At 45.4% G+C, this 11,111-nt stretch overlaps 1 protein-coding gene across 7 annotated transcripts in view; it reads right to left on the bottom strand.

Annotated features, from left to right (window-relative positions):
* The window catches only part of TBC1D1 (TBC1 domain family member 1), a 219,186-nt gene that overhangs the window by 86,949 nt on the left and 121,126 nt on the right, over positions 1 to 11,111 (bottom strand). For all 7 annotated transcript variants that reach the window (XM_019526147.1, XM_019526149.1, XM_019526148.1 and 4 more), the window contains exons 7-9: positions 10,263 to 10,373; positions 4,100 to 4,228; positions 1,297 to 1,383 (exon numbers count right to left, since the gene is read on the bottom strand). In XM_019526147.1, coding sequence (XP_019381692.1) covers positions 1,297 to 1,383; positions 4,100 to 4,228; positions 10,263 to 10,373 — 327 coding nt within the window. The remainder of the gene's footprint in view (positions 1 to 1,296; positions 1,384 to 4,099; positions 4,229 to 10,262; positions 10,374 to 11,111) is intronic.

The following is an 11,111-nucleotide window of genomic DNA, read 5'->3' as shown; positions in this document are numbered from 1 at the left end:
CCCCCACCACTGCAGCAAGGGGCCAAGCTTCAGGTGAGTCAAGTGGCCTGCCCCTGCCACCTGTCCCCACTACTTGCCCACCTGGTGCCTGCATACCTCCATGCCTGCCCCTGTTCCCCCACTGAAGTACCTGCACACCCCTGCTACCTAAAACCCTCACTACTTGCTCTCGCCACAGTGCCAGCAGCATCCCACACCTTGCCACCTGCCACTTGTCTCCCTTGCCACCTGCCCTACACCCTTGCCCCTCCCCCACCATACCCTTTTCCCATCCCTACCTTCCCATCAAACCTCTAGCTCCAGCTAGAGTCCCACCCCAGCCTGGGGCAGAGAGCACAAAGCATGTGCTACCTCTGGCCCCAACCTGGACAGGCAGCAGCAGTGGTGGGAGTGACAACTCTGATCCCAACACCAGCTCTGGAGATAGCACCAGAGCTTCCCCCACTGCTGCTTCTGCTACTGCATAGCTGGGTGGGGGCTGGAGGCAGGATGTGCTCTGTGCTCCCTGCCTCAGGCCACAGCAGGGCTCCAGTTGGAGCCAAAGATGCAATGGGAGAGTAAGCTGTGGTGGAGGGGAGCAGGGGAGGGGAACAGATGGCAGGGGGCAGCAACTGAGGCTCTGAGTCTGAATCCAGGGCTGGAGTTGGGGCTGCAGCCACTCCCCTCCCCCAGCTTGTATTCAAATCTAAGGCTGCAGCCACTGCCCCCACCCCATTTCCCATGCTGAATGGGAAAAGACCTTGTCTTGGATTTGAATATGCTACCTAGATTTCAGGATCACTAGGAATGGGCTATGAGCCGCAACTGATTATATTTACACTTTGTAGAGGAGAAAAAAGGTAATTTGAGAGTAGTAGTTGTGCTAGTCAGTTCTGAGGATAACTCAAAATAAGAAAGGGGCAAATAAATAGAGACAGGTAATTGTTACAACAGTAACAGAAAAGTAAGTATTTTTGACTATAGGAACCTATTTACACATAAGTTTTACCATAAAAGGTAATATATTATCTTGTTCTTACAAACAAAAAAATTAAAGAAATCAGTGCTCCACTGGTTGGAAGGAAAGCTTTTCTACTACCTATTTTAAAACACATTAATGTTGTAGTTATATTTTTATTGTCCTGTTTTCTTTCTTTTCCCATATGATTTAGTTGAGTGTCTTACAGGAAAAAGTATCAACAATAAGAAATGAAAACATATTGGTCACACACTCAATATCTCTAAATACCTTTCATATCCCTCCCTATCCATATTACCTGCTAAAACAGAGGTATCAGTATGTAGTTCATCACTTACTTTACTTGTGCTGCTTAATGTACTGGATAAAGAGCTGTCCAAATCCACACTACCAGAACTTTCCAGAGGACCTTTGGGTTTGTTACCCTATAAAAAATAAAGTATATTTATTATATTGATGAATTCTAACAGAAAAGCCTTGCTGGACCTGTCAAGTAAGAGATCCTGTTGGTATCAAATTTAATTTTTTGAAATACCTAGGAGTATTCACCCTCTGCATAAGAAACAGCTGCTTCCTTCGGGAAGATCATTGGTAATTTTCAGGATTCCAGCAATCAATACATTCATGCATGTCAAGTTTTTTTTCAGGAAAATGTGCTGTTGCTTGCATCAAAACCTCCAACACAAACATGCGTGCGCACGCACACAGAGCAAGTGAGAGCAAGCAGAGAGAGACAGATAGAGTTTGAGTAATTGTGTGCCTGAATTAAATTGCAAACACTATCACAGCATATCCACTGGATCCTACAGGACATTTCATACTAGATTCCATCCATCATGATGCAAAAATATGGATTAGGAAGGACTAAAGAGTCCTTTAGTATCAAAACACTGCACAGCAGACCATCACTTCTGATATTCTGATTTCTATGATCCCAAACCAGAGTAAAGAGTCACAGAGTTGGTATAATTGGTATAATGTTTCAAGGCCTTTAGTAAAGGATGCAAAGGACTGCCTGGCAACTTAACAGTTATGCACTAACATGCCTGTGGAGCAAACTTCATTCTAATTCCTGAGAGTTACAAGTTGGCTTTTGTTCTGAAGCACAAAGGTGAATCTGTTGTATGAAATTTTGGTCTATCTACAGTTCAGCTGGGATTACTGTTATTCACAGCAATAAACATAACTTGTTTGAATCTTACTAAATGTTTTGTATCATGGCTGGTCTACAGGTAGAAGTTTTAACCACAAGGATGATGCAATGAAAGCCCTCTTGTCAATAGCAACTGTTGCAAGCTAGATCAGTATAAGCAGTTTTATACAGCAGTCACATGCAGGTGTGTGTTTCTGTTGGAAAAACTGCTGCTTTTTTGGTTGAAACGATGGCAGGCAACCCCCGCTTAGTGCTATTTCGCTACAATGCTTTTTTAAAATTCATACCTGATTCCACTTAGTGCTCAGTGAGTTTCATTGTAATGTTTGCAGTTGCCATCTTGGGTCATTAAAAACACATGCATTCACTATCTTGGATCATCAAAAGCTTTGGGTTTTGCTTAACACTCGTTTCACTTAATGCTTGGTTTTTCAGGAACCAATTAAGAGCACTAAGCAGGGGGTGCCTGTACAGTGTTCACTCAGTTTTTGTGGGGGAAACATGACTGCTCTAGGAGAAAGATCTTTCAAGTGTCAACCTTAAAGATCTGCCTTGCAAGAGAAACTCTTTCTTACAAGAACAAATGCTGGTACAAACCCCTGCCCCACCCCTGGGTTCAGGAGGGAGCACAGCAGTGAGAGCTCTGGTTCAGTAGGGAGCAGAGGAGTGAGAGCAGTCAAGAAATTATTCCTGCACTGTATAGGGGCAGTGATGGCTGCATTCACCCTACAGGGTTTTGCTCATAGCACCACCACAGTATCTATATCCCACATCTACATCCCTAAGCTACCATATGTCATTCAGGAGTCAGATCAGGCATGGTTTGTGACCACTATAGATGTAGTACTAAAAAGTCCTTCCTAGAGATGGCAAAGTAGGCTTCTGACAGAATAGTTTATTTTGCTTGGGTAACGGGTAAGAAAAAGAAAGGGTTCCTGTAATAAGATATATCTGTCAGTTTTAAAAAATGTCAGTTTTTGTCAGTTGAAGCTGCATCCATACTACAGTACAATATACTGCCATATCTATATTAACAAAGTGCTCTAAATGTAAACCTGCCTTCATTTAGTTGCATATTCCGTGGCAGTGCAGGGGCCAGGGTTTCCATGGAGACCAGCTCCAGTTGCTCTGGGGCTGGGATCTTGCAGCAGCGACAGCACGGTCAGGAGCTGGGGCAGGGGCGTGCAGGCAGCAGATTGTGGCTCTGCCCCAGTTCTGGACCATGCTGTCTCGACTGCAAATTCCTAGCCCCAGCCACAGAGCAGCTCCCCACCCAGCCGCACGTCCCGCTGCCGCTGCTGGGGCTAGTCTCCATGGAAATCGGCCACAGTGATGTGGGCAAGGAGAGTCCAGCTGCCAGCTGGATCTACCTTTTTGCCCACCCCTGGCCTAACAGCACAATTACTCTTTTTTTCCTGCCAGGGAATACGGAGCTAATATTTTCAGCTGGACATCTCCAAGATGTAATTTTTTCCCCAATATATTTACGGTTAATTTTAAAATCATTAGTATGTAGAAGCTTAAATTATTCCTTCCTTCAAATGTGTATTCATTCGCTACCTTTTTTACCAGGAATTTCACCTGTTATCATACTGCCCAAATGCCCACAGATATGTTGGAGTCTTCTAAACTAAAGTTCCTTACAATTCTGACTTGTAATCCCAAAGCTATGATTACTTTTTATAGACACTTCTGATTGACTTTGTCAGAGGTTTTAGAAAAAAAAAAATGCATAAACTTACACTTACTACTTCTTTATCTACTAGTTTGTTCACTTCTTTTAGGTCTTGGCAAGGTATTATATTCTCTGAAAAATCCATGCTTAGTTTTGTCCTTAGCACAACATGTTTTTAACACTCTCTCTTTGCCAAGTTGCTTAACAGCTTATTTGAAAGATAATAAAAATGAGACGTGTATTGTATATCTGTCACTCAGATAAATAGAACAATGCTGTCAGGTTTCCAGTCAACAAAAATGAACATGCTTACCCGTGATAAAATACTCTCTAAGGATTCTGTTAGGGACCTTTTAGCTTTGCTCTTCAACATGTCTAGCCTGAACCTGGAAGCACTACTCGGGATTTCATTTCCAGCATTCTCTGTAGAGGGTTGTGAAGTCTGTTAAATAATTGAAAAAACACATACAAAATACAGGTAAGTATAGAATGCAGTGAAAAATCTTCAAATTTCCTAGGAGCACATGTCTTAGTTTTTCTATGCCAAAACCACTTCTCAGCTCTCAAACTGCTCATTCACCGTTTTCCCACCAACTATGGAAGTGATCTATCATAAGAACAAGGAATTGAATCCCTTTTTCAAATGAAACCGTTAAAGTGATGTGTCACGAGCACTAAGAGTCCTGGTACTTCATAACCAAAATATAGCTCCCTTCACATATTTACCTCAAATAGCACAATTTTACCCACTGTAAGCAAAAGAGAAATAGATTCAACATTTTGGAAAGTAATGGTTTGCTCTGAACCCCATATTAGACTTGATTGATCACCTTTAGCAGCTCACACCAATACCCTCCCTAGACCTCCAAAACTTAATTTATTAGGATACAGAGAACTCTGAGGCCCAGGAAGATGTGCAGCAATTTAACACTGGCACATACATCAGCAGTGGGAATTCTCACACAATAAGAAGAATAGGCAACTGAGAGATGTATATTTAAAGAAAAAAAAATACAGCCAAATCACAGCCCGTAAAAGGGCACAGTTCTCTGTATTGATAAGACCTGATTTTCTGTTTTGACCTGCCAACACTAATGGCAACTCTAAATCTCAGAGATATGAATGCCTGACCATCATAAACTAACTGATAATAGATCAGACGGTACCATATGGACAACTGAAGATATGTCAGATAATAGCAAACTTTGGGTATAACCATTCTGGGCTGTTGCTGATTTAAAACAAAATTCTAATTTCCAAACATCTGAGAACAAGATAACTATCCTCTAATTCAATCCTTTTTACTCCTAAATAGCAAGCGATTTGGCTAGAAGCATTCTGCAGTTGTCTTCAGATGGAAAACACATTTTGCAAGGAAGTTTTAGTTAAAAACAAAACAAAACAAAAAACTTACTTTTAACTCACAGCTGTTTATATTTTTCTAATTTAAAATTATGAGCTTGATCAAAGTGATTGCTCAATATTATTAAAAAAATCAAGGGTAACTAGCAAATAGAACAGATAAAAAACTGTAAGGTATTTTGGGCTGACTATCTCAGAAAATAAGTCCTCAATTATAAATCCAAGGGTATCTACTCTTACACAGCTCTAAAGATGAACAATGAAAAGGAGATATGAAATGATATATTAAGACAAATAGGGCGTGTCCAGACATTCATGGATATTTGGTTCCCCGGGGACAGGTAGAGGCAGTGCACCTTGCACCACCGCTACTCATCCCAGGGGAACACCCATGCCATGCATGGTTTGGCACGCAGCAAGGTGCCCCAGGTGGGGTAGGGGAGGCTGGGGCCAGCACTGGGCTGGCTACTGCAACCTTATCTGGGCTACGGGGGGCCTCCCAGGGCTGCAGCTATGGTGATTCTGCCACACAGAACCTGGCTCGCAGCGGGGAGCGTCTCCGGGAGGCCCAACTTCACTTTTCAGCATCATGCACTGGCCAAGCATGTGTTACTCTGGTTTTTTTCCATGTATTTTTTTTTGACCCCTGAATATCCAGAGGTCAAAAAAATCTGTGGAAAAAAACCCAGCACAGTGCACGCTTGGGCAGTGCACCCTTGCACCGCAGAGAACACTGGACTGTGCGGTATGTGGATGTGCCTAGTGGGCTAAGGGGGAAGTCAGCTTTTGTGATGGAATGCAGCCATCTTTCCAAGTGTCAAATTATACGTTTTGGGTTTGAGGACCTAAGAAAACATACTATATCATGTCTCAGCAGTATTCAAATTGCATAAAAATTTTATGCTAAAATATTATCTTGCTTTCAACACATTAATAAACTGAACCCATTTGCTAAAGATAACTGCCACTAGCTCAACTGAAGTTATTTCACATTAACAAGGGGGCATTTCTTCTCCTTCCCCCATCTTACCTAAGCCTATGCTGTTCTTCCTAATATTTTTCTCACATATTTCTGGTAATATACCCAAATGAAACATAACACAACATTAAGGATCTCCAAATACGTCATGCTTTGAATAAAGCTCTGAATAAATAACCTTAGGCAGAGTTCCAAGTGACTGCACACACCAGCTAAACAGAGAATTTAACTCTCTGCGAGCTCATACTTCAGTTCAGGGGTCAGAAACCTACAGCCTACAGGCAGATCCAGCCCAAGGAGCTGGAGCTTCAACAGCAGCAGAGGGCTTTGCCTGTGTGGTGTGGTGGAGCTCTGCACATGTTGCACCACAGCTGGGTGCTGGGGAGAAGCAGCAGTGGTGGCAGCTGGGTCCTAGCTCCAGCTTACCTTGGACCCGAGCTTACCATTCTTGCCCATCACCAGAAAACATTACCAACCACCACTTTGGTTCTTACATTTTTGCCCAGCAGGGAGAGAAGAGCATTGTAATGTACACTGTATGCCAGCTGCCTGGCAGCCCGCATCACCAACTGGGCGGTGACCGGCGGGGCTGTCAGCCAGAGCCAGAAGGGCTTCATGTCAACGGAGGGCTGCTACGAACACAACTTCACCCTCCAGATGGCCCTGGACAACGCCCGGAGGATGAGGAAGCAGTGCACGGTGGCGTGGCTGGACATCTCCAACGCCTTCGGCTCCATGCCCCACTGCCACATCTTCAGCACCCTCCGTGAGCTGGGCTCACAGACCTGGTGCGAGAGCTCTACCACAGATGCACCACGGCCGTCCGCACCACCAATGGAGAGACCGCGGAGATCCCCATCCAGTTCGGGGTGAGGCAAGGCTGCCCCCTCAGCCCCATCATCTTCAACCTAGCCATGGAACTGCTCCTTCGAGCTCTGGCGGGCTCGACCTGTACGGCCAGAAGTTGAGTGTCCTGGCCTACGCCAACGACCTCATCCTCCTTGCCCCCGACGCCACCCAGCTGCAGCAGATGCTGGATGTGACGTCTGAGGTAGCCAGGTGGATGGGCCTGCGCTTCAACGTTGCCAAGTGCGCCTCCCTGCACATCGACGGCAGGCAGAAGAGCTGCATCCTGGACTCCACCCTCACGATCCAGGGCCAAGCAATGAGGCACCTGCACGACGGCGAGGCCTACTGCTACCTGGGGATGCCCACCGGACCAGGCAGACGCCGGAGGAGACCATCACTGCGATCGTGCAGGACACCCGCAAGCTGGACTCATCACTGCTGGCCCCCTGGCAGAAGACAGATGCGGTTAACACCTTCCTTATCCCCCGCGTTGCGTTCATCCTGAGAGGGTCGGCAGTCCCCAAGACCCCCCCTCAAGAAGGTGGACACCAAGATCCGGCAGCTGCTCAAGAAGTGGCTGCACCTGCCGCTGCAGGCCAGCAATGAGGTCCTGCACTTCCCCTACCGGCAGGGAGGTGCCAACATCCCCTGCATGGGAGACCTCTGCGACATCGCGGTGGTCACCCACGCCTTCCGCCTCCTGACCTGCCCGGACGCAACGGTAAGTACCATCATCGCCAGCGCCCTCGAGGAGACCACCCGCAAAAGGACTGCGAGACAGCCAACCAGACAAGACTTGGCCACCTTCCTCAGCAGCTTGCTGGAGGACGAGTTCAGCCAAGATGGCGGGGACTTTGCCTCGCTGTGGAGCCGAGCCCACAATGCCACGCGCCGCCTCGGGAAACGCATCGGCTGCTCCTGGACCTGAACCGAGGAGCGCCGGGAGTTGGGAGTCTCCCTGCAACCAGCCCCACAAGCCGACTGCATCACCGTGACGCCCCGCACGAGGACCTTCCTGGAGAGGTTCCTGCAGGACGCCATCCGAAACAAGTACGCCGACGACCTGAGGGTCAAACCCGACCAGGAAAAGGTCTTCGACATCACCTCAAAGTGGGACGCTAGCAACCACTTAATGCCGAGCAGGAGCTTCATGTGCTTCGCAGACTGGCGCTTCCTCCACCGCGCCCGCCTCAACTGCCTGCCTCTGAACAGGGCCGTGCGTTTCAGCCACTGGGTCAAGAGGTGCCGACGGTGCGGCTACATGGCAGAGACCCTCCCCCACGTGCTGTGCAGCTGCAAGCCGCACGCCAGAGCCTGGCAGCTCCACCACAATGCTGTCCAGGACCGCCTGGTGAGGGCCATCCCGGCTGTGGCAGGGGAGATCTCCGTGAACCGCACTGTCCCGGGCTGCGAGAGCCAGATGCCCTAAGGGGCCGCGGCTACGACGTGACGGTTGACGTGCTCATCGTGGGAACGCTTGGAGACTGGGACCCCAGCAACAAGAGCGTCCTGCGTGCCTGCCGCGTCTCCCGCCACTACGCCAAGCTGATGCGCTGCCTCATGGTGTCTGACACCATCCGTTGGTCCTGCGACATCTACGTGGAACACATCACGGGGCACTGTCAGTACTCCGACCCCACCAGACGAGCCGCCGCCTGACCAGACCTGGAGGGGACTGCCTGAACCACGCCCCCCCTCCGCGCTAGATGGACCTTTGCTTCACTCCAAGAGGATTCTTTGACTACAAGAGGAGGTTGGATGACCACCTTACTGGGGTCATTTGACCCCAGTGCTCTTCCTGCCATGGCAGGGGGTCGGACTAGATGATCTGCTCAGGTCCCTTCCGACCCTAGAAACTATGAAACTACAGATGACCCCGCTCCACCCAAAGAGGACCCCCGCGATGAGACTCTATATGGACTGAGGCACTTCCTCTGAACCACTTCCTCCACCACTGCGGACCATTGTAATGGATCTGTGTGTATCTATCTCCTTTCTCTCTCAGCGTCGCAAACCCCCTCCCTCCCCTTCCCCCTTTCCCCCCATTCCCTACCCCAGGGCTTAGTTGGCTAACTTTGTATCTCCTGTAACCTAGTTGCGTTCCCTGCCTCACCCCCACGCCTCTATTGTTAGTCCCTCGCTCGGGCGATCTGTATTTCCCTATCAGCTTTGTCATCTTTTTTCTGGATTCCCAATCCTAAACATTTACTAATAGAAGTCAATCTATTTCTTACTGTTGGCAGAAACTAAAGGGCAAGTTAGCCACAAATTTCAAAAAGTGACAGGTGGTTTGGGTTGTCCTGGTTTTCAGGCTGACAGTCCCCTTCCATGTTTACAAGCTAAGTGCTCATCCCCTTTGAAAAATCAATTTTTCAAACTGAATGCACAAAATTGACATGCAAAAATCACTGCTCTTTTGAGTGTCTTAACTATGTAGTTTGAATACAGTACTCTGTCAGTAACAGGTCTGTGTACATTATACATAAGTTGCTTTGTGGCTGCTTTGCCTCTTCCCAAGATGCTTAAACGCCAAATATTGTCATTCCTTTCCCAAATGAACAACTGTTTCTTTTGTCAATTTTGCATCAATGTTTATTAACAATCCCTGCTTACATCAGTCTCCAATAATCTTTGCACATAAAGAAACAACTTCCAAATTACTGGGTAAATTTTAAAATCAGTCTTTAAATCAGAATATATTCCTGTGGGTTTGATAGACATTGGGTTTGACAGGCCATTAAGTTCAAACAGGGACTGGCAGGGAGCCAGAAACAGATGGGAAGAGTCTTTTTAAGATTATGCAGAACTAACTATGACAGAATGCAACATTTATTACAACTATGTGAGTGAAGACATAACTGAGAACATAATTATACTGAGAACACAACAGTAGCCAAATTTGAAAGATCAGTGATCCATCTAATCCATTTGCCTGATAAGCAATTTAGTTCAGAGGAGAGATTCAAGGACAATTCAGTGGTGGGATCAGCAGTGGTGACTGCTGGGTCACAAACCTGTTGCTCCTAAAAGGTTGCTGACCCATGATCTAGCCTGGTGCTACATAGCTAACCCTTTATCTGACAGTACCAGATACTAGAAAGGCAGATTCAAGAAACATCACAGTGGTTGGCTTAAGTCATGAAGCAAAAGAGTTTCTTTCCACTTTTTTCCCTCTTTTAGTATTAGTTTAAAATTTAGAAAATGACTAAGATGGAAATTAATTCTTTAACAGTGAAAAGGAACGAAAATCAAAATATGAAATCTTTTTAAGCATAAGATCACATACCGGCTTTGCTTCCCCAACATGAACATGATCCTTCTGTTTTTCTTCATACATATATCTCAGAACAGAGATAATTACCTCGTTCTCTTTTTGATCATTTCTTGGTCTTAATTTCTGTAAAGCAGCACAAAAAATAGAACTATATTATTATACAACTCTGCATATTATTTCCCTTTTTTACTTTTGTGATTTAATATAAACTAGTTGATGCTACCCTATTACTCCACTAGAGAGTGCCAGTGATTCAAGTAATGCAACAATCTGCTTAGGTAACTATTTTAATCATATTTTACAAATGCCAGTCTTGAGGTTAATTGCTGAATGTAAGGCACTGAAGCAATGGAAGCATATTTTAGGGTGGAGGGGGAATTTTTAAAGGATAATATTTTAAATAAAGCTATGGTTTCTGCTCTTTACTGTTTATGCAGTATTTATCATTTGCTGAGATCTATATGAACTTTCTACTATGGATCTAACTTTCATTATATAAAAATACACTTTTAACAAAATCAATTCTGTAAAATATGATTTTTAAAATTACATTGTTTCTCCTTTTAAAAATTAAGGCATCTTTATGTTCTATAGAGGTTTATGTTTCTAAAATATTTGTATAGTTTTAATTATAGTAAATATTCAATACAGTACTTGATCACTACACAAAATAAAGATTAGAGGGGGACATAAAAGATACATACATCAACCAGAAGATCTGGATCTATGCTGAACTGTCGTCCTGACAGCATGGCTTGGAAGTCTTCTAAACTGCAGTCAATACTGTCAAGATAATCCAAGAGTTCAACTCTAGAAGACAGAAACCCCCCAAAACACAACATACATTTATGCTTTGAAATG

Source organism: Gavialis gangeticus, unplaced genomic scaffold, assembly GCF_001723915.1.
Source record: "Gavialis gangeticus isolate Ggan-Ray unplaced genomic scaffold, GavGan_comp1, whole genome shotgun sequence".
Classification (NCBI taxonomy): Eukaryota; Metazoa; Chordata; order Crocodylia; family Gavialidae; genus Gavialis; species Gavialis gangeticus.
The sequence above is the reverse complement of the archived record's forward strand: the minus strand, read 5'-3'. Positions and strand labels throughout refer to the sequence as shown.